Genomic DNA, 24,120 nt, shown 5'->3' on the forward strand with positions numbered 1-24,120 from the left:
TTTTCATTTGTAATGCAGTACTTTTGACCAGGGGCAGGGGTCAAAGTTCTCTGGTCCTATGTAATGCGCTATATAGCAAATAGAAAGCCATTTGTGATGCATCCATAGATTAAATCCATCACCTACAGGTCACACTCACCTTATGACACAGAAGATGGACACCAGAAAATGTCCCAAATCTATTGCTAATTTTTGATAAGCAATCAAACTTTATAAATCAATATTATGTTATACAAGCAATGCTCTATTTAAAAAAACGAAGCTATTCAATCTAAAGACATTGGAAATAAATGTGCTGGAGAGCTACACAACCATAGGTAGAGCTGATGTATTATACACTACATTTAATTGTAATTTTTATTTGGCTTCTTGAATTTGAATGTTAACAGAATATATTTGATTTTCCTGTCTCTCTGTGTGTTTCTCAGACCCTGGATACTGCTCTAAGCAAACAGGAGAGTCACGCACAGAGGAGGCAGGCCCGAGTACGCAGCTCCTCCCCTGTACGCCACCGCAGGTCTCCACATCGCAGCACGTCTCCTCCCCGTCCACCCAGGGGCCCTGCCACCAGGGGTCTCAGAGGACCTCGTAGAGCAGCAGGTCCCAAGAAGTCCTTCCCTGGTGAGCAATGAGCAGGTGTTCTCATTCTAATTATGTCTGAGTGACTCAGCATTCAGAGACACTCGTTATCTCAGTCAGCTGTGCTGCTGAAGCTATTTTATTAGCATTTTAATAAAGATAGCCTAATTAGCTTGTCTTTTTTTAATTATTTGCTTATTATTCCATATCCTCATTTCATACATCATAAAACTGGGAACAACCAACACAGCAAATGCGTCAGACAAATCAGCATCCCCCTCCTTCGGTTGAAACCACCCACACACTGACACAGCAGTTGATAAAATATCTGATTCAAAAATAGGACATTTATTGCGTGGGCGGAACATTTCCTGAAACTGCATTTTTAATTTGAACGTCTTTGTTTACCCTGTTATCTCAGTGTGAACGAGGGAGCAGATCTTTACGGCTCCCATGGCCCAGGAATCACCTGAAGGCTTAAGTGCTGCGTGTGTTTGGGCCCACCAAGCCCGAATCAGGGCACCAGGGTGGAGATTAATGAGGGGCTGGCTGAGTGACACAAAGAGGGGCTGGGTCCGGTTCTCTGGCCATGGGTCTCCTGCAGGCAGTTCATTGTGTGGGTAGCTAGGTCCTACTGTATTCAGTCTCTCTGTGTGAGTGCAGCCACCACACATCACGAGAGGGTTTGTACTGCGTCATATGCACAGGTCTCCTTGGCAACTAATAACAGGTCCCACTGTCAATGAGCAAGCTCCCTACCTTCTCCACACTGCCAAACAAGCAGCAGGCAGGTGTCTGTTTGTGTGCTTGTTGGCCAGGTAATTGGGTAGTCTGTCAAAGGAGCAGGCAGATGTTATTCCTACGGGCCATACAGGCTTTACTAGTGTTTGATTAGTCATGTCAACCACTGTAACACTTAGCCTCACTGTTGAAGTGTTTCAAAACAACATTTCAATCAAAACTGATTATGAGCCAATGTTGTGATGTTAGCAGATAGGAGAGCGGTCCCTCGGCATCAGCAGCCCCCCGGAGCCACAGAGCCTCCTCCACACCTGCATCGCAGCCAGATGCAGAGTTTGGTCCATCTCAGAGAATTCAGGGAAGGAGGGGGGCAGGTCCCCAACAGTCAAGGAGGACCACTGCACCCCGACAGGACAAAGGTCAGTGAGTTTAATACGAACATTTTTGCGGCAAATCAAATTTATTTTAAAATGTTCATCATAAAACGGTCTAGCCTGAACTATTTTCACTACAATTGTGTCTCTTAAACATGATCTTTGTCCAAAAGCAGGGAGCCCATGTGAGGGAAGCAGGTTTCCAGCAGCCCACAGTGGCTTCCAGGCTGAGAGTGTGTCAGCACCCACAGAAGGAGGCCTCTGTGCCCTGGATACCCACGTCACCTCACTCTCCTAAACAACAACAACAGCGGTGAGCTCTTTTGTAACTTACTCTCGCTGTGTATTCTCTCTCCTTCACTTAGTCTCTTTTAATTGTCATTTTTTTCTAATCCACTTCCACTTGTGTTATGTGACCAGCTCCCCTCAGAAGGGGCCAGAGCCTCGATGTCTCTTCTCCCCCCTGAAGCCCTCTTCAGGACCCTCAGAGCAGCAACTAGTTGGTGTGGTGACAGCAGAGCAGGACCAGGGTCTGACCTCTGATAGACAGAGACAAGCCCACAACGAAGCCATCAGGTCAGTGATAATGACAATATTAAATTGTATTTGCGTAATGCTTTTCCTTTAACACAGAAAACATAAACCATTGGACATGGCAAACAACCTTGTGCCTTATTAGCCTCACTTGTTTGAGGTTTTAGTTGATGTTTAATATAGCAAAATGAATTAACCAAAGGAAACTGCCCAGGGAACAGTTAAATTAATGGATCTGCTCATTTTGAGTAATTAAGTCATTTAAAACCCTGATCTCAGACCCCACTTTCTGAAAGCTGCAAGCAATACTCTGATTCCAATTCAAAGTTAATTTCTCCGATAAATTCAATCTACATGCTTGCTTCTTCGATTGGGGACATTTTTTTTTTTTTAAAGCACCGTGATGGATAGCAGTACCTGTCTTCCTGCACTAAATTCAAGTGCACAGCAACCCTCTGCACTAATCAAATCTTAATTAGTGCAATTGAGGTCTATAATTAATCCAACGCCTGCAGCCTGTTTCGGTAGCTAACATTAGGACTGGTTCTGTCTGTGTTGTACTGTGTGTTTTATGTGAATGTACAGGCAGGCCTGGCTGGACAGGATGACCATGCAGAGACTGAGGGACCTAAATCAGCTGAGTAAAGATGAAGCAGAACGCATCCAGAGACTCCGGTACACTAGTGTAGTACTACGTCCTGTACACACTCCCTGTCATAGCCTGGGAACAAATATACTGTTAGTCTACCCTGTCAAGCTAAAAGTGGAAGGTCAAAATATTTTGTAGTTGTGTCAAGGTACTTGTTCCTCAGTGTGAAACTATTAAAACTGAAGCCCTCCAGGTTTGTGACAAGTATGAGTCTGGAAATCAATGGACAAACACAATATTACCAAGCCAGAGGGGAATAACTGAGTAAAAAGACACGATTCAAAGCCTATATATTGTCACACCAGGCTTGTGCGCGTGTGTGTGTGTGTGTCAGGTCTGAGGTGGGCTCTCCAACCCAGTGGGCTGAGAGAGCTGAGCAGGAGGCCCGAGGGAGACTTCAGCCTCTGTTGAACCAAGCCCTGGTAAAACAAACATTTCAACTCTCCTCTCAAAAGATAAAGGCTTGTATGCACACAAAAAATAGACTTTAGACAATCCTTTTTAGTTTTCTTCTTGCCTTTCAGCAGGCAGGGAATAAATAACGGAGTGTGTAACTTTTCTGCCACTCAATACCCACATTGTTGTTACATGAGAAAAGCCTGGACCAGGGAGCCCCAGGAAATCCACTGAGAAGTGGGAAAATCAATACATCTCATTTGTAATTGAAAAATCCATACAGCTCTTTACCACCAGATTTGTGCCACCACAGTGAAATGAATAGGGAATTTACAGGCCTAGGGTGTACTGCTGCAGCCTTGTGTATGTGCTGAGTGACAAGACTGAGTTAGAGTAGGAGAGGTTGGTGTTAGGCAGGAGAAGATCAGTAGTGGTGTGGTACTGAGCTTGCCCCACCTGTGTACCCCAGCAGATGGGAGCTGCTGCCTCTCAGACCCAGGACAGAAAGTCCACATCATCACTGAGGCATCAACTGTCTGAACAGGCTGCAGACAGAGTGAGTAACCCTGTCATATCTTAATGATACTGACCTATATTACCGTTTTAATTTATGTTTTCTAAGTATTTGAGTTCCAAATGCCCGTAGGGCTCTGGTCAATAGTAGTGCACTATATAGGGAATAGGGTGCCATTTGGGGAAACAGCCCTGAAGTGATTCCATAAAACCCTTTCCCATGTGCTGAGCTCTGTGCTATCTACCTCCCTCTCCAGGCTGCGGAGAGCGCTGAGGTGCTGAGTGAGGCCCTGCTAGAGGAGCTGCTGGCCGATGCAGCGCGGGCCGCCTGGGCGGTGGAGACAGACAGACGGACGGAGGGTTTGGCCCAGCTCCAGCTCCAAGCCCCCACCCTGGAGAGCATGCTGCTACGCATGGAAGAGATGGAGGTGAGCCCTAAGCACAGCCCTAAGGAAAGGCCTTTCCACACAGGGAGTTTGTGTGATGTTTGACAGCCTTGGTCAAGCTGTGCTGTGGAGACAGTGAATTCACTGTCCAATCCTGTCTGGATTCCTGAAAAGGCTTTGTATTATTGTTTGGCTGAATAATTCATTAAAATAATGTACTTCTGTTGTCTGTGTGTCTGAGCAGAAAGACCAGGAAGCTGTGAGGAGGCGTTTTGCTACCCTCACATACTCAGACCCTTACTACTGGAACAGAAGGGACACTACTGGTGAGTAAACAGACCAAGTAACTCCTCCACACAGCCACCACACACTTTTGCATGGGGGTTTGAATTGTTGTTCCTCTGGTACCCCGCAGGTGAAGGTATTGTGTTAGTGCTGTTTTAGCCAGTAATGCTAGCAAGGCTATCCCTCATTCTCACTCCTTTTCCACTCCTCTTTCTCTTATCCCCCTCTCCCCAATCTCTTTCTCAGGGCCCCAGAGGTCTGTTCCAATCTCCAGGCCAGTCTCTCCTCAGCCCGTTAGGATCACCAGGCCAGCACTGAGACACACCACCACAGCTGACATTGTCCTGGAGAGCCCTGTGGAGACCGGGTGAGTTGACATGTGCTCTTCTGTTTTCTCCCTTTCCCAGGTCATTTCTGGTGTTGCCAAAGTGCTCTTCTCTGTGAATAGTCCTATGCACAGTATTCAATAGAATATTGTGTATTATTGTAGTATCTGTATGTTAATATGTTTGTTTTGTAGTAATCACCATGCAGTACTGCTGCCACCATCTTAGAGAAAGCCCTATCTGAGTTTAATGGGTTGATGTGTGGACAGATGGTTTACTTTTATAAACTGGGTGGTTCAAGCCCCGAATGCTGATTGGCTGACAGCTGTTGTATATCAGCCTATTTATAAAAAAATATATATATATATTTTTTTATTTCACCTTTATTTAACCAGGTAGGCTAGTTGAGAACAAGTTCTCATTTACAACTGCGACCTGGCCAAGATAAAGCATAGCAGTGTGAACAGACAACAACACAGAGTTACACATGGAGTAAACGATTAACAAGTCAATAACAAAGTAGAAAAAAAGATAAAACATTGACAAAACATTTTATTTTTAATGCTCTAATTACATTGGTAACCAGTTTACAATAGCAATAAGGCACCTCTGGGGTTTGTGTTATATGGCCAATATACCACGGCTAACGGCTGTGTCCAGGCACGCCGACTTGTGTCGTGCCTAAGAAGTTCCTTATTGCTTAATTCTACATTTACTGTTTGAATATTGTAATGCCGTACCCTGATCATTTGTTGATGTTGCAGATTGTAGTTAAGGTTTATGCGATGCTATACTGGGAGATGGGACCTCTGGATTCTCCTCTAAATGTCACTTCATTACAGAGAAGAATGGTGTATGACATCACTTAACCTGCTCAGACAGGAACTCATTAAGGTGTCAAGGATGGCATGGGACAATATAACCAGACAAAACTGATGCAGAACATTGATCCCATTAATTTAAGACAGTGAGAAAGTGCCCAACAAAATCACCGTCCCAAAAATTGTCAATTGCTTTATTTTCCAGTTGGCGTCCACAACATAACTGATGGAGGTGGAATGTTGTTTATTCCTTTCCCAGAAGGCACTGCTTTGTTGTGCCTCAATTCTGGCTGTTCATCTCCACCCCTAATGTCTCCTGGCTGCAATGAGACCAAGCCTAACTCCTTCCAAACCCCCTCTCCCTCTGGCAACACATAGAGGGAGTGTGCCTCTGCCTCCCTCCCCTGCCAGAGCTTTAGCTGTAGCTGCCGTTGCTTAAATGAACTAGGAAAGTGAAGGAAGAAGAAAGATTGGAGAGTGTGAGAGATGGGAGCCAACGGCTGACAGGGGAAGTAAGTTGTTGAGAGTGGAGCGGAGTGGACATGCCAGCATGATGCAGTGGAACAGATTCAAGCAGCAGCACAATTAGCAGATTAAAGACAGAGTAGTTCACTGATTCGGCCCCAACTGGACCTTCTGGACGGGCTCAGACCAACTCTTCTGTGACTCATCTCCCACTCAGTCTGTCTGCTTTTAGCCACCCATCTGTAACCTTCTGTTGCTGTCTCTGAAGAGCGGGCAAACTAGTCTGGGCACCAGTCTCTAACATCCCACTCCTTGTGTCTTTGGCAAATGACACGGAGTACAAGGACTGGAATGTAATAACTGAACAGAGACTGGCAACTAGGTTATGGGCAAACCACCAGGAAACTATAACTCTTGCTGTCTGTTTTGTGAGTTAGGAGGAAGATGTGGTAAAACCCAAACTCCATGCATAGCGCAGGTTATGACTTTGTCTAGTAATTGATATGGTTTATGGGTAAAGCAATGCTTGCAGAACTCGCTGAGCTTGGCTTTCTTGATCCTGTATTGGAGGTAGTGATTGGCCAGATTAGCTTTACTTCTAACCTTGTGTTGTAGATAACAGCTACCTGTATCATCCTGCCTCTATGAAGATAGTATTAGACTCATCCAGGGCAGTCTGCCTCTGTGTCTTCTTCTCTCTCACGGCCCAGTGAATTACACAGTCCAATGGGACTTCTCACCTTTGCCTGAGTGGCAGGTCATTTAGTTTGTGTGTTTAAAAAAAGGAAAGTGGCCCGTGTCTTCCGCATTGCCTCTGACACACTGCTCTCTGACAGGATTCCTATAAAAAGACTAGCAGAGTGCGTCATGAAAATTCTCTCCCTTGTACTTCCCTTGCTTTTCCCCCAATAGCTGTATGATGGAGATAATGTGGAAGTGTCTGATCGAAAATGAAGCCAGGTATTTGTTTGTATCGACGAGTGCACTCGTGTGAAAGCACAACACAATGATTGTGTGTTGTGTGTCTGAGAATGCCGGGTAAGTTTTCAGCGTATACTGTCTCATTTGTAAAGCAATATGCATTGATTCTAAATGGCACATGGATATTGTCTCGTCCCCCACAAACCGACAGAATGACAGATATTCTGCATATTCTGGAGTTCTTCCCTCCACTCTTTCGATTATCCTTGAATACGTAGAGAAAATGTGTCAACCAAACACTCAGGACTGAGAAGGATTGATCTTTATGTGTTTTCCACTTCCTTTCTTCCCAGTATGTTTCCCTGTAGGTCTGTGTTCTGAGTGCTAGCTTCAAAGGGTTGACAGAGATAAAGGTGCCACTAGAGAGTGATTCCATAGAAAATCGGGGGGGGGAACGAACATGATTTTGGACATTTTCACTAAATGTAATCCATAGGATTGTCCTTTGGAGGAAAGATTGTTGACATACTGTATATTTGACATTTGTATCTAAAAGTGTAATTGGGAAATAATTAATGGAAGTTGGCATATTTATGACATTTTGGCCTTACCCTCCTTTAAGACTCCGTAATGCAGTGGTCACCAACTTTTTCGTCCCAGTCAAAACCCAAGCCTAGATCTACCGCTCAGATTTTGTATATTTTTTATACATGACTTAAAAATGTAACATTAACCTAATGAAAACTGTTCTGTAGGAATGAGTTGTGCAGTAGGCCTTATACATTATCAAAGCATATTGGTTACAAGGTCAAATCCTGAAATCAGTGATCTTTGTGTCGGAAAGTCTGAGCTCTAGAAAGAAGCCTTAGTTTCCGACTTGGAATTCCGACTTGGATGACCGTTCAAATAGATTTTTCCCAGTCAGATCTCGTTTTTCCCAGTCAGATCTCGTTTTTCCCAGTCAGATCTCGTTTTTCCCAGTCAGATCTCGTTTTTCCCAGAGTTTCCAGTTGTCTTGAACGTATTGAAGTGGAAAGTCTAAGATTTCTCAGTGGAGGGAGGGAGAGAGCAGCAGAGAGTTCACCTCTCACAGTCCCTGCCCTCTCCTTCCTTTCCTCCTGTGAGTCTGACCAGAGAGAGGGGACACCAAAGATGAACTGAGGTCAGTCGGTTGTGGTAATACACCTTATTATGAAAGTTAGATGCCAATCACCATATAAAGTCCAAAGAAGAAAAGGCATGGAAGGAGGAGAAATGACTAGAAATTATTCGGTTGACCATTTTGTGTGAATTAATTGTTGGAGTAGAGGACCTTGTGCATTTCAGGTAAAATAATAAATAGGACAAATTAGGTAGCAACTGCAACCTAACTAGCTAAATTGCCATACATGTTTAATGCTTTTAGACCTGTCCCCAAATTATTATATTTGGTTCAGAGTTTGTTTTGATATTTCAACCTGTGTGTTGTGATCGCCTTTTGGTGTGGGTGGAACAAAATCAATTTGTGCACGATGGCTCTTGGGCACGTCCGGTTTGGGCATGGTGTTATGGTGAAACTCGAGTCGCACCGCATCTGACTCATGCATAAATTAATGTTGTTCCTATGACCAGAGAAAATGTAATATTCCTTGATATTAAAATAGACCCGGCGAACTGCTAATAATAAAAATTCAGGGATATTGATACACTTGGCTACTCATTCATTGCAGCTGCAGCGTAAGTGAAAGTAGGGAGAAGAGTGTTTTGTAATAGTGCTGAATAAAAACGTACACGTGAACTCGCTCCAAAAAAAAGCAGCTCTTTGCTGTATTCTTGGATCTCCCGGTCCACCGGTTATGCGGAGTGTTGTATTTTCAGACAAACGAAATGGTTCAAAGTGGGTACACTTTGCCTACCCGGTGCGCAGGGCTACTGAATCATATGCACGTTGGTTTTTCTTCAGAAATGTTTGGTGATCGACTAGGAATGCCTTAGAGATCGATCAGTCGATCGCGATCGACAGGTTGGTGATGCTTCCATAATGTTTCGTCTGTAGGTGCTACAAGCAAATAAATGGTCTTATGAAGCTTTACTGCTTGCTCTGTAATATGAGTAGTATTTTAATTTCAATACACTTTTTTTTGACGTTAATGTATAAATGTTGCTTATTTTTCTGCTGGTGATTTGCAGGATGTGCAGAGATCATTGCACATCCTGCCTACTGTGCCAATTTCGCCGTATAAAATGGGCCATAACTTTAAAACTAGCAGAGATTCCACTCTAGAGCTTTGAGATTCCCGTAGAGTGTTCAACAATATATTGAAAGATACATTTTTCAATATTCATGTTTATATTTGTCAGTACTCATACATTATTGTAAACACAGTTTATTACTGAAATTTAAAAAAATACTACAGAGCACAAATCTACAGAGCACGAATCTACAGAGCACGAATCTACAGAGCACAAATCTACAGAGCACAAATCTACAGAGCACAAATCTACAGAGCACAAATCTACAGAGCACAAATCTACAGAGCACAAATCTACAGAGCACAAATCTACAGAGCACGAATCTACAGAGCACGAATCTACAGAGCACAAATCTACAGAGCACAAATCTACAGAGCACAAATCTACAGAGCACAAATCTACAGAGCACGAATCTACAGAGCACGAATCTACAGAGCACGAATCTACAGAGCACAAATCTACAGAGCACGAATCTACAGAGCACGAATCTACAGAGCACAAATCTACAGAGCACAAATCTACAGAGCACAAATCTACAGAGCACGAATCTACAGAGCACGAATCTACAGAGCACAAATCTACAGAGCACAAATCTACAGAGCACAAATCTACAGAGCACAAATCTACAGAGCACAAATCTACAGAGCACAAATCTACAGAGCACAAATCTACAGAGCACAAATCTACAGAGCACAAATCTACAGAGCACGAATCTACAGAGCACAAATCTACAGAGCACAAATCTACAGAGCACAAATCTACAGAGCAAGCGGTAAAGCTTCATATGACACAAATTGGAGTCTTAAAGGAGGTCTGGGTAAGGCCAAAATGTAATAAATATGCCAACTTTGATGAATTATTTCTCAATCGAATCAGCTGTGTAGTGCTAGGGCAAAATTCCAGGACCGAGTTTGGGAAACCCTGCTCCTAAGGTCCATTCTAAGGATAACATTTTGTGTAAAACCTCCAAAGTCATGGTCTTTTTTTTTGTCCTGGTTTCGTATGGAATTACTCTAGAGGGGTTTCTGTTCCGTGTAGTGTGTCTGGCTCACTGATTCTTCTCTTGGCGAGATAGTGTTTGTCTTGGGACATCTTCACATATCGAAGAGACATAATTATATTTCTACATGTTTATCCTCAAGTGTGCAGCCACATCTTGCTGAAGGCAGAGATTGTTGCTGAGTGCATATCTCTAGTACTGCACTGCCAGCGCTAAAATGTATATTTCTCTGGAGGTTCTTCTGCCAGCCCTCATAGTCCTGTCAAGATCACATCTGTTCTTGATTTATCAGAAGTGTTATTCAGACCGGAGGTGATTATTATTCAGTAAGTGAAGCCCTTCTGGTAATTACAGCACACTATTGCCTGTTGGATGGCTCATATGGGAATGACATTTCTCAGAATGCTTTCTGACTGTTCAACCAGCCCTCCCTCCTCAGATCAGAAGATATGAGCAGGAGCACAGGCTCAATCTATTACCACCGTGTAGCTCCTAGCTTCAAAATGATGATTCCCATGTCTAGTGTTGTATTGTTCTCATTTAATTATTCTTATTACATTCCCAACTCCAGGAAGTTGCTGCACTGAAATTGTGGAGATTGAAATATAGCCTATCCACCATATGATAATGCTCACTTTGATGCCAGGCAAAAGACAATCAGTAGACTTGATTTAGTGAAAATAAATAATGGACCAGATGATGGTTATGAAACTAGTTGATGTAATGCCTAATCTAAGTTCTGGTTCTTTTTCTGTGGCTGTCCTTATTCTTCTCTACGTCGTTCATTCATTTGGCCAGGTCTCCCCTGTAAAAGAGGTCTTCTGACCTCAATGGGACTTCCTTGATTTAAAAAAAGGTTAATTAAAATCAAATAGATCCCCTTGGGACCACATCAGACAGAGGTGGAGTGGAGCTCTGGGCCGTTGTACAATACAGTGAAGAGATCTCTAGGTAGGTTCTGGACACAGCTAAATTACTCAATTAAACTATGCCCAATTTACTACTTATGCATACTTGTTGTGATGAAGTACAAACTTTTGCAGGTTTCTGCATAATGGAGTGTTAGTGGAAAATAGGTCAACTGAGGATACATCTAAAGGGAGAGAGAGAGTTATTGGTATCATTATGTTAATGAAATTCTGTTCTCACACTTTTTATAGGGCTGTCCATCACAGGTCGATTTCCACTAAGTTTAAGTCGCTGGGGAGCAAATCCCTTTAGTATGTCAGACAGTCACTAGAGGGGGCTAGTCATTCTATAAGGAATGGATAGTGGTAGCTAGTGTGTGTGTGTGTGGACAGTTGTTGTAGTGTAGAATGTATGAAACTGGTGATTACTGCTGTGTGTTTGGGAAGCGATGAGTGGCACAGCTGCCGATTTAGCGTTGGGAGCTCAATATGTGAGTGTGTGCCTGCCTATGATTACAACCAAACACTGCTCAGTACAGGGAGTCAGCAGGCCCCTCCACTGCAGACAACACAAACACACACACAACAGGGATTGGATGCATAACCATATCTCATAGCTTAGAAAGCAGTGCACACATCATTCAGTATGCCTATCACTCTGAAATTATTTGATTCTATTGTTTGTCATTGAGGAGCTCAAAGGCTGTTATTGGTTATTTTTTCTCCTGGATGTTGAGAATAGAACACGATGTTGTTATAGAACACAATGTTGTTATAGAACACAATGTTGTTATAGAACACAATGTTGTTATAGAACACAATGTTGTTATAGAACACGATGTTGTTATAGAACACAATGTTGTTATAGAACACAATGTTGTTATAGAACACGATGTTGTTATAGAACACAATGTTGTTATAGAACACGATGTTGTTATAGAACACGATGTTGTTATAGAACACGATGTTGTTATAGAACACGATGTTGTTATGGTATAGAACGCGATGTTGTTATGGTATAGAACTCGATGTTGTTATGGTATAGAACACGATGTTGTTATGGTATAGAACACGATGTTGTTATAGAACACAATGTTGTTATGTTATAGAACACGATGTTATAGAACACAATGTTGTTATAGAACCCGATGTTGTTATGGTATAGAACACGATGTTGTTATGGTATAGAACACGATGTTGTTATGGTATAGAACACAATGTTGTTATAGAACAAGATGTTGTTATAGAACAAGATGTTGTTATAGAACACAATGTTGTTATAGAACACAATGTTGTTATAGAACACAATGTTGTTATAGAACACGATGTTGTTATAGAACACAATGTTGTTATAGAACACGATGTTGTTATAGAACACGATGTTGTTATAGAACACGATGTTGTTATAGAACACGATGTTGTTATAGAACACGATGTTGTTATAGAATAGAACACAATGTTGTTATAGAACACAATGTTATAGAACACGATGTTGTTATAGAACACGATGTTGTTATAGAACACGATGTTGTTATAGAACACAATGTTGTTATAGAACACAATGTTGTTATAGAACACAATGTTGTTATAGAACACAATGTTGTTATAGAACACAATGTTGTTATAGAACACAATGTTGTTATAGAACACAATGTTGTTATAGAACACAATGTTGTTATAGAACACAATGTTGTTATAGAATAGAACACAATGTTGTTATAGAACACGATGTTGTTATAGAACACGATGTTGTTATAGAACACGATGTTGTTATAGAACACAATGTTGTTATAGAACACAACTGTCATCTGATTTGTTATGAAATTCATAGGAACTCTTTGCTCCCCATTCCCTTTTCTTCAGGTGTTTTGTTATTTGTCATTGACAAGTGTCGCTTTCATTTGGGGTAGGTACAAAGCCTGTTGTGCTGTATTGAGATCCCCTAAGACAAAAAGCCTACACTCCCCAATATTCAGTCTTTGTGTGGCAGATGTTGAATTCATATCTTTCCACCATTTCCAATCATCATGTGTATGTATGTATATATGTGCTATAACATCCTCTTATAAAGTCTTCTTACCGACAAATGTACACTTCTGTTGAGGTATCATTTGCCCGAAGCTCTCCTTAGAAAATGTGGTTATAATTGATGATGAGGAAAAAATATAATTAGCTATGGCTAATTTACAAATATGTAGCCCCCTTTCACTCCAATGAACCACTTAGCTATTGAGTCTAGAGTAATAGTCCATCATAAAGATTGAATTAGCTGCTACAGTCTAGAGCTTTAATGGAGATACTTCATCCTGAGAAACACTCAGTACTCAGTCCAAATGCATTGCCTGTAATTCTAATATTTCAACAGACATTAGACTAGAGTACAGTTGAAGTCAGAAGTTTACATACACTTATGTTGGAGTCATTAAAACTCTTTTTTCAACCACTCCACAAAATTCTTGTTAACAAACTATAGTTTTGGCAAGTCGGTTAGGACATCTACTTTGTGCATGACACAAGTACTTTTTTCCAACAATTGTTTACAGATTATTTCACTTATAATTCACTGTATCACAATTTCACTGGGTTAGAAGTTTACATACAGTTGACTGTGCCTTTAAACAGATTGGAAAAAATGATGTCATGGCTTTAGAAGCTTCTGATAGGCTAATTGACATAATTTGAGTCAATTGAAGGTGTACCTGTGGATGTATTTCAAGGCCTACCTTCAAACTCCGTGTCTCTTTGCTTGACATCATAGGAAAATCAAAAGAAATCAGCCAAGACCTCAGAAAAAATTGTGGCCCTCCACAAGTCTGGTTCATACTTGGAAGCAATTTCCAAATGCCTGAACCACGTTCATCTGTACAAACAATAGTACGCAAGTATAAACACCATGGGACCACACAGCCGTTATACCACTCAGGAAGGAGACGACTTCTGTCTCCTAGAGATGAACGTACTTTGGTGCAAAAAATGCAAATCAATCCCAGAACGATAGCAAAGGACCTTGTGAAGATGCTGGAGGAAACAGGTACAAAAGTATCTATATCCACAGTAAAAATGAGTCCTATATCGACATAACCTGAAAGACCGCTCAGCAAGGAAGAAGCCACTGCTCCATAACCGCCATAAAAAAGCCAGACTACGGTTTGCAACTGCACATAGGGACAAAGATTGTACTATTTGGAGAAATGTCCTCTGGTCTGATGAAACGAAAATAGAACTGTTTGGCCATAATGACCATTGTTATATTTGGAGGAAAAGGGTGAGGCTTGCAGGCCGAAGAACACCATTACAACCATGAAGCACGCGGGCGGCAGCATCATGTTGTGGGGGTGCTTTGCTGCAGGAGGGACTGGTGCACTTCACAAAATAATGGTATCATGAGGGAGGAAAATGATGTGGATATATTGAAGCAACATCTCAAGACATCTATCAGGAAGTTAAAAGCTTGGTCGCAAATGGGTCTTCCAAATGGACAATGACCCCAAGCATAATTCCAAAGTTGTGGCAAAATGGCTTAAGGACAACAAAGTCAAGGTAGTGGAGTGGCCATCACAAAGCCCTGACCTCAGTCCCATAGAAAATGTATGGGCAGAACTGAAAAAGCATGTGCGAGCAAGGAGGCCTTACAAACCTGACTCAGTTACACCAGCTCTGTCAGGAGGAATACGCCAAAATTCACCCAACATATTGTGGGAAGCTTGTGGATGGCTACCTGAAACGTTTGACCCAAGTTAAACAATTTAAAGGCAATGCTACCAAATACTAATCAAGTGTATGTAAACTTCTGACCCCCTGGGAATGTGATGAAAGAAATAAAAGCTGAAATAAATAATTATCTCTACTATTATTCTGACATTTCACATTCTTAAAACAAGGTGGTGATCCTATCTGACCTAAGACAAGGAATTTCTACTAGGATTAAATGTCAGGAATTGTGAAAACTGACTTTGGCTAAGCTGTATGTAAACTTCCGACTTGTATCTGTACTTCATAAGATGCTGTAGATCCTTATCTCTCTCTGTGACCTGGGTTGAATTGGGGTGAGTGATTTATGTTGGAGATGATGGGTGATTGTGCTGGAGATGATGGGTGATTTATGCTGGAGATGATGGGTGATTTATGCTGGAGATGATGGGCGATTATGCTGGAGATGATGGGTGATTTATGCTGGAGATGATGGGTGATTTATGATGTGTGATTATGATGGGTGATGATGATGATGATGGAGATGATTATGGGTGGTTATGATGGAGATGATGGGTGATTATGCTGGAGATGGTGGGTGATTATACTGGAGATGATGGGTGATTTATGCTGGAGATGATGGGTGATTTATTCTGGAGATGATGGGTGATTTATGCTGGAGATGATGGGTGATGTTGATGATGATGGAGATTATGGGTGGTTATGATGGAGATGATGGGTGGTTATGATGGAGATGATGGGTGATTTATGCTGGAGATGATGGATGATGGAGGTGGGTGGGTAGAGAATCTACTCCTCAGTATGCGTCTGGTGAGAGCAGCGGAGCGGGAGTGGGTGGGTCATGCATCATTGGAGCGGAGGGAAAGAGGTCTCCATGGTGAGAAGACCTAGTGGAGAGAGACTGAGAGCTGCCCTACATGTCCCTCGCTGACTGACCACAGCTCCACCACCAAGACAAACAAATCTATGGTCAGATTAAAGACTGGTCTGCTGTTGCTCCATACTATCTAAAGACTGATTTTTTTTTCTGTTCTCTCCAGTCTTTTGTCCAGGGCTTTCTGACCCTGTTCCTGGAGAGCTACCCTCCTGTATGTTTTCCCTCCAACCCCAGTTGTAACTAACGTGATTCAGCTGATCAACCAGCTAATTATTAGAATCAGGTATGCTAGATTAGGATTGGAGTGAAAACCTACTGGACGGTAACTCTCCAGGGACAGGGTTGGAGAGCCATACTTTTGTCCCTGGTGTGTTCCTCTTTCTCTCAAACGATCATTCTCTTGTACTGTTCTCTCAGAACAACTCTTCTAAACTTGTTACAGGAGAGGAGCATCTCAGTAGATTTGGTGCGGTGATGGCTGTTACCCGCCCATCTAATCAACCTCTAGCTCCCGAGAAACTCCAACACTGCCCCTGTCTCTGCGATTGGCCCTGATGGGTAGAACCATCTGTTATTGTTGTAGGCAGAAAGAAAATAAAAGTTTCTACCACATTGTAATGATTCACCTCCTTTTCTCTGCACTATTTTCTCTATCCACCTGTTTTCTTAATGCATTGAATTCTTCCTCTGCTCTCAGAACCTAAGCACCATTTCTCTAGCAGTAGAGCTATAGCCAGCATCTTCCCCTGAATCACCCCCCACTATCTCTGAAAACAGATTTGGGTCTCTCTCGCTCTCTCTCTTGTTATTTCACTCTCTCTCGAACGCTCTCGCTGTCTCAGAATCAAACCCAGCTCAGTCTGCTTCCTGTTTGATATATCACATATGGAGCTGGTGTTTTGCCACTTTCTCTGTTTCCTTGGCGATAGACTTCTGGAGTTGTTGGAGAAGAATGAGACAACGTAAGATATTTGAAGACAATTTCATACACTTCGCTGTGGGAATTTATGGCTCAGGCTGCTCATCAGTTTGAGTTGTTTGTGTTTTTTTCCCACTGGGCTTTTCTGTAGTAGGTGGATGTGAGAGGGCTGGGTTTGTCAGGCTATGATCAGACTACAGCTACCCTCTCCTCTCTCTCTGTCAGCAACTGCTGCCCATTCACAACAGTGAACAGGCTGCAAAATAATCACCACTGACGATCAACATGTCAGTGAGTGTGTCCTCATTGTCTCCTAACTTTCTAAGCATCCTTGTAGAGACAGTAGAAAGAGTAGTGCAGCTTGTATATTTTACTGGAAATGTTAACATTCACATGGTCTTATCCACCAAGGTGAAAATCACTCGATAAATATGCAGAATTCATCTTCTCTTTCGTGAAATTGTGCTGCCACTTGAATTTGTGTTTCCTGGCTGTGCTGCCAGGCTGGTGCCCTCATTCCCACACTCTTAGTTGCACATAATGCTTGGGAGCCTTCACACTGATTTGAATCTAAATGTGTTATTCTATTTTTTGTGGACATAAAGGAAACCTTGCAGCAGGGAAAAGGGAAATGATCGCCACAGTGGCCCTTAAATGACCCAAGAGCATAAATGGGCCCTGTGTGTAGTCCAGGGATGAAGCAAATTGGTAGGGCCAACTGAATTACCCACCCTGGCACTTCTCCCTGTGTGTCTGTGTGCCCACAGCCTGGCCTCATGTTGTGTAGACACCAGGAACAGCAGGAGCAAACAGGGCCAGGGACTGGACTGGACCTGGCTTGGTGTGTGGGGAGAACATTAGAGAGACATTTTGCTCGTGGAACTGCTGCATCTGTCTCTAAATATAGTATCAGCCAGAGTGCTGTTGCCAGAGCTAGACTGATTTGCTCACAGAAAAAAATATTACAACCCTGGCCTGGACATTGCCCACCTGAGCCCCTCAGGGAAGTGTGGGGGTGAGGGATGTGAGTGGAGCATACAGACTTTAGGACGTAGCATCACACCCCTCTCAACCTCCTCTCTGTGTGTGTGCCTCTTCGGGACCACAGTGAGGACATGGCTCTACAAAGAGGTTATTCGGTTACCAAGGGCCTCCTTCCTCCTCCAATTGACTCGGGCGCCTCTCAATATGGCAATTGGCTCCGGCCCCTACCTCAATGAATAGCAGTTCTATTCCAGGCTGCTGCTTTTCCACTTCCATTGACAGATGTACCCAATTGAATCAGACTGAATGGAGATGAGGACAATGTAATTAAAAGATGGTGTGAAGCTCCATCAGTCTGGTATTCAGCCTGAGCATCCTGTCTGTCTGTTTCTGTCTTTCCACAACCCGAGCATACTCTGTCTCTCTCTCTCCAGTCTGAACACCCTGTCTGTCTCTCCATCTCTCTACAGACACAGTGTCCTGTTTGAGGGCAGCATCAGGGAGGAGGTCTCCCCAGGTCAACCTGGCGGCAGCAGCACCTTCCCAGCCCCAGGGGAGAGGTGGGGAGACGGGACGCGAATCTCTGTGCCAGCCAGCATGCAGAGGAATATCCAGCAATACAGACAGGACCACGAGGCCTACCTCCGCCTGGTAGCCCACGAGGCTGTGGGCAGCTTCAACCCCTGGGCCATTGCAGACAGGTGAAATGGCACTATTTCTGACCAGGGACCTATGGGTACAGTTTTACTAGTTTCATTTGGGATGCAGCCTAGCAGTACAAGCACAACTATAGTACTTTTCACTGTTTCACCTTCTCAAATGTACATTTTGCTGCTTGGGTTTGTTGTCCCCTAAGCCATCTCGACAGATTTGTCTTATTTGCCAGCCAGTTATGAATGACATTGTGTGTAGGAGGATGGATTATTCACCTGGCTACACAACTCTTCCACAAACATTGTGCTCTTTCCTTATTCAAACATTAGGCCCAGTGTTTGACTAGTTGTGGGGTGCGTGTGTCTGCATGGTTTAGCATACTGCGCTACAGGATCTGGTCTCTGGTGTTCACAGTTGTTATTCTAGCCCACCCACACATTTGCATATTTAAAAGAATTCTTAAGTTGGTGCAATGCAGAGAATCCCACTTGTCTCAATGAGTATACTGAATGCATTAGAGTGTGATAGATCAGAAATTCATCATATTCAGACATTTCAAAGAGAAGCAGATATAATTGAATAATCTGGCAATTTTTGTTAACGTTACCAAAGGAGAGATACTCAGGTCTGGCATTTGGAGATGCCCCTCTCTCCTCTCACTATATACGTGTGAGGGAGTGTGAATTGCTGCAAAAAAAGTGAGCGAAGAAAATCAACCCTGCCAGCCGAGGGACAACTATTATTGTGGCCTCGTTACTTTTAGAGAGAGAGAGAGATGAGAGCGATGACAGGAGAGAGAGAGATGACAATCATATGCCGTCTTCTTGAGCTATGCATCTGAACTCTTCTTCATTTGTTGGGGGAGGGAGGTTGTTTCAGAGGGACCAGTCCAATTACTCCAGTATCAAGGGAAATATGGGGGGAAATGCCATGTCAATTAGCCTGCTATTCTCACTCATCAGAGTAACCTGTCTATCTGTGAGACGTTGGTAATAAGCTGCCCATACCAGTCAGTGTGTGGTGAGGTCCCTGATGTGTGCTCCCTCCCTCTGTCTGATTTGAAAGACTAAGCAAGAACAACCTTGTATTTTTTGCATGTGCACCCTTGCAAGACTTTTTTTGGTAAGCACACAAGCCTTATGTACAACTGTATCTTTTTGTTTGGTTCAGGGACTCCTGACATTTTTCTTTCTCTAATTTTGCTTCTGCTCCCAGTCTGTCAGAGGAGCTTATGTCCGAGGCCCTGGCTGACGTAGCAGCAGAGTTCCAGGACGTCTGTGAGGAGTACGCAGAGGCTGTCTTCACCTCCGAGTTCCTTCAGCCAATCACGTCACCTCCTGCTTCAGTTCCACCGTTAGACATCCAATAGATTCTCTTCCTATTCACAGACATTGGGCGAGTTAGTTAGGTGTACTGCGTAGATGGATATTTCAATTCAGGACCAACAGAATAGTCCAAAAAGTGCAAATTCCGCAGTCAGGAAAACATCCTGACTGCATTGATGTGACAGCATTCAGAATGGAATGGAACTAAAGCAATGCAGATTATTCCTATTTGGCAGGTTCCTTTCTGTAGTTCTTCCAGAGGGATGGGTGAATTCCACTGGGAAAGTTGGTTTTGATAAGTTAAGAGAGAATATTACTACATTACAGGGGATTAGAAGATTGTCTCCCCTCTTTCCATAAATAAACCTCTCCCAGAGGATTACTCACGCTTTCTGTTTCCACATTGAAACATGGAAGTAAATTCATTGTTTGGGGGAATTAACAATAGGGGGTAAGCAAGCCAAGGGCGCGATTCATTGGTTAATAGGAAATCCGGAGAGCATATTGCACTCATTGAAATTGTGTGCTTCACTTCCCATGGCATGCACCAAACACTATGTTAGCCAAATGACAAATGTTTAATTCAATGACAGTGCATATATCATCAGTGCACGTTGGATGAGGGAGCGGCCTGAGCGGATATTCTCAGGCTGTGGAGAGAGACACATCCAGATGTTGAGTTGGCCCCTAGAGGAGCTGACTGTGACAGGGGACAGACTGAGTGAATTAGCTCACTCTGAATCAGACACAATTCTCTCCGCCAACTGTGTTTTGTGTGGGTGTCCCGAATACATACAGGCTTATGCACGTACACATGTCTCACTCTCGCAGTTCTGTTTCTTCCCAGAGGTCTACACAAATTGGACTCTAGGAGCCATTTCAGCATTATAATAGGAGTTTTTTAATTGCAGAATTCTTGAAATTGAAAAATATATTGTTTGTCAGTGAGAGTCAGGATGGCTCATTTCTAATTATTTTCATTGTCATTGTGCTAAATGCTGTTTGTTGATACCTAGGTTTTGAATGTATCACCTCCCGCCCCAAACAGCCAACACAGACTCATCACAGAAATGTATTTTCAACACAATTAACAAACAGAACAACAAGATCTGTTTATGATCCATTCTGATCTGTGAACACAGAACATAATGAAATTGTTTTTGTGTGCTTTGATGCATTTCATTTGTGATGTTTTATGGCACATTCATGGCAGACTGTTTTATACTGGTGCCCAAAGTTTATTTTCAAATGACCTTTTTCTGGTACAATATTTCAAGTTTGCTTTATTTTGTCAAAATTAGGTATCGGGTGATCTTGGGGTATCTTGCTTTAACAATTTGAACTACAGCCACCCAGATACAGGACTGTTCTAATGGTGAAAATGGCCTGTCCCTACAGTATGTTAGCCAGCAGAATTATCCTTGTCAAAGACAGAATTCATGTGACCATGAATATTGACTAGTCATAAAATGTATTATGTGGAACACACAGGGACTCATTTTGAGGCAATGATGTCCATTCAGGCTGGATAGAATCAGTTTAGGTTTCCCTCAGGGACAGTTCAGCTGATGGCTGGCACTTTTCACGATTCTTAGAAAATTGGATATAATCTTTAGCCAAGTGAGATCATTTTTCTCTCTATAGTATCCATATGGACATATTTACCTATTTACAGAACCGGTGACATTTTCTTACTCTGAACAACTACTGAAGAGATTGTAGTAGTTGGATCCAATCTCTGGGTGTGGATATGGGAGAGGAGTGCAGCTGCTCCAGTTGAGAAATTGATCAGCACAGTATGTGCCCTCCCTGGGCTGTAATCTCCCTGACGTCATCATATAGTCTGACCTATAAAATCTCTGCATCAGCAACGAGAGAGAAATAACCTTGTTTCCCCCTCAAAACAAGGCTGTGGGTAATCTTAAAGCAGTGGCAGTCAGAGCTAGCTATCAAATATGAAACCCTTATCCTTGCTTTGTCATAAGGCATGGTTAGAATTTGAAGATGTATTGAAAGCTACGTCTGTGTGGATGGTTAAAAGGCTAAATTAATTTATTTCAAGACTTGAGGTGCAACGTTCATTGTTGTTAATAGACAATCTGCACATCTCTTGGCTTCTTTTCTGCTAGAACCCACTGACCTTCACTGTGGAAAAGCCCCATGGGACAAATCCAGTAGTGTAGAAAGACAATTGGTTCTGAGTGCTGAGATCTGGTGCTTTGAGTTTCACTCTCTTTTGCCCTCAGAACAGCCTCAATTCGTCAGGGCATGGACTACAAGGTGTCAAGCTTTCCACAGGGATGCTGGACCATGCTGACTCCAATGCGTCCCACAGTTGTGCCATGTTGGCTGGATGTTCTTTGGGTGGCGGACCATTCTTGATACACACGGGAAACTGTTAAGTGTGAAAAACCCAAAGGCCTTTTCATCCTTGATGGAAACCATCAAGCATAATGTGATAAACATCCATCCCCCACCAGCCTTTGCCTTCCTACTGATTCTCTGTCTGTTTGCTTTTTGTTTGTTTACTTTGGAAAAATATTGTGTGCTTGTTTTCAAAATGCTTAATGTGGTTGATAAAGAATTTAAACCGTGTATTTATATTTGTTTTTGAATAAACCGTTTTTTTAATGAACAACCCATGCTGTATCCTCTGTCATGGTAGTGGGGAAAGATGAGTTGGGGTGGGGGGGGGGGGGGGTGTCATGTCTCAAAGCAGAGCCTGCTGTACACTTGGCACACTGCCCTTAGTGGCTTGGGATGAGATTGTTTCTAAAGAATAAACCTATTCTACCTAAATTGAATGTTTTTTTTCTTGTGAGTGAGGCCAATGGGCGTAATAAATTCTATCTACCTTACTGTCTTCCTGGCCCTGCAGGCTGTTTCCTTTCACTCTCCTGCTAGAATCTCAATACAGTGTCTTGGGACATCAGTATTTTGTCATTGGTCCTCCTGACTGGTACATATATCCTGGGCCCTCATGGGGTTGGGTAATATAGCGTGGCCGTGGCCAGGCCGGTACTCAGATTGGAGGGAGATGTCTCAAGCATTTGGCTCCATTGATAGTCATTCGATGGCATCAGGGTGCAGAGCTGTAGATAGAGTGATGCTGGTGCTGCTCTGATCCCAGGTTATGACCTGTTGTGTGGTCATGTGTTAAGCTAGAGGATAGAACTAGGGTATAACTATATATCTATTGTTGCACCTCTGTGCACAACAACATACAATCACTGCTCTCCCATGTTTCCCACTGCGCTTGGTAGATGGTTCAAGTTGGGACTTCTCAAAGAGTTTTTCAGTTTGTATTCACGTTTGAAATCTACAATTAGTTTTTCAGGTTATATTCAGGTTGGGAATCTACAATTAGTTTTTCAGGTTGTATTCAGGTTGGGAATCTACAATGAGTTTTTCAGGTTGTATTCAGTTGGGACTTCTCAAAGAGTTTTTCAGGTTGTATTCAGGTTGGGAATCTACAATTAGTTTTTCAGGTTGTATTCAGGTTGGGAATCTACAATGAGTTTCAGGTTGTATTCAGGTTGGGAATCTACAATGAGTTTTTCAGGTTATATTCAGGTTGGGAATCTACAATTAGTTTTTCAGGTTATATTCAGGTTGGGAATCTACAATTAGTTTTTCAGGTTGTATTCAGGTTGGGAATCTACAATGAGTTTTTCAGGTTGTATTCAGTTGGGAACCTATAATGAGTTTTTCAGGTTGTATTCAGGTTGGGAATCTACAATGAGTTTCAGGTTGTATTCAGTTGGGAATCTACAATGAGTTTCAGGTTGTATTCAGTTGGGAATCTATAATGAGTTTTTCAGGTTGTATTCAGTTGGGAACCTATAATGAGTTTTTCAGGTTGTATTCAGTTGGGAATCTACAATGAGTTTTTCAGGTTGTATTCAGTTGGCAATTTACAATGAGTTTTTCAGGTTGTATTCAGTTGGCAATTTACAATGAGTTTTTCAGGTTGTATTCAGTTGGGAACCTATAATGAGTTTTTCAGGTTGTATTCAGGTTGGGAACCTATAATGAGTTTTTCAGGTTGTATTCAGTTGGGAACCTATAATGAGTTTTTCAGGTTGTATTCAGTTGGGAATCTACAATGAGTTTTTCAGGTTGTATTCAGTTGGCAATTTACAATGAGTTTTTCAGGTTGTATTCAGTTGGGAACCTATAATGAGTTTTTCAGGTTGTATTCAGGTTGGGAACCTATAATGAGTTTTTCAGGTTGTATTCAGTTGGGAACCTATAATGAGTTTTTCAGGTTGTATTCAGTTGGGAACCTATAATGAGTTTTTCAGGTTGTATTCAGGTTGGGAACCTATAATGAGTTTTTCAGGTTGTATTCAGTTGGGAACCTATAATGAGTTTTTCAGGTTTGGGAATGTACTATTTTTCGTGTTATAGTACACTATCTTGTTTTCTGTTGAAAGGGTTTGGGTCGGGAACATGAGTGACCTTTGGTAATACGATTTCTATATATAGGGATTAATATGATATTACATATTTTTTTTCAA

At 42.4% G+C, this 24,120-nt stretch overlaps 1 protein-coding gene across 8 annotated transcripts in view; it reads left to right on the forward strand.

Annotated features, from left to right (window-relative positions):
- kiaa0753 (KIAA0753 ortholog) overlaps positions 1 to 22,240 on the forward strand; it is a 28,555-nt gene extending 6,315 nt beyond the window's left edge. For 5 of the 8 annotated variants that reach the window (XM_036961405.1, XM_036961411.1, XM_036961410.1 and 2 more), the window contains exons 6-17: positions 429 to 621; positions 1,570 to 1,739; positions 1,868 to 2,007; positions 2,115 to 2,270; positions 2,814 to 2,903; positions 3,212 to 3,299; positions 3,743 to 3,829; positions 4,044 to 4,214; positions 4,417 to 4,498; positions 4,704 to 4,824; positions 18,092 to 18,322; positions 19,491 to 22,240. In XM_036961405.1, coding sequence (XP_036817300.1) covers positions 429 to 621; positions 1,570 to 1,739; positions 1,868 to 2,007; positions 2,115 to 2,270; positions 2,814 to 2,903; positions 3,212 to 3,299; positions 3,743 to 3,829; positions 4,044 to 4,214; positions 4,417 to 4,498; positions 4,704 to 4,824; positions 18,092 to 18,322; positions 19,491 to 19,644 — 1,683 coding nt within the window. In that variant the 3' untranslated portion in view covers positions 19,645 to 22,240. The remainder of the gene's footprint in view (positions 1 to 428; positions 622 to 1,569; positions 1,740 to 1,867; positions 2,008 to 2,114; positions 2,271 to 2,813; positions 2,904 to 3,211; positions 3,300 to 3,742; positions 3,830 to 4,043; positions 4,215 to 4,416; positions 4,499 to 4,703; positions 4,825 to 18,091; positions 18,323 to 19,490) is intronic. The other 3 variants (XM_036961409.1, XM_036961407.1, XM_036961406.1) reach the window with 3 other exon arrangements.
- The last annotated feature ends 1,880 nt before the right edge of the window (positions 22,241 to 24,120 follow it).

The sequence above is a fragment of the Oncorhynchus mykiss genome, chromosome 24 (genome assembly GCF_013265735.2).
Source record: "Oncorhynchus mykiss isolate Arlee chromosome 24, USDA_OmykA_1.1, whole genome shotgun sequence".
Classification (NCBI taxonomy): domain Eukaryota; kingdom Metazoa; phylum Chordata; class Actinopteri; order Salmoniformes; family Salmonidae; genus Oncorhynchus; species Oncorhynchus mykiss.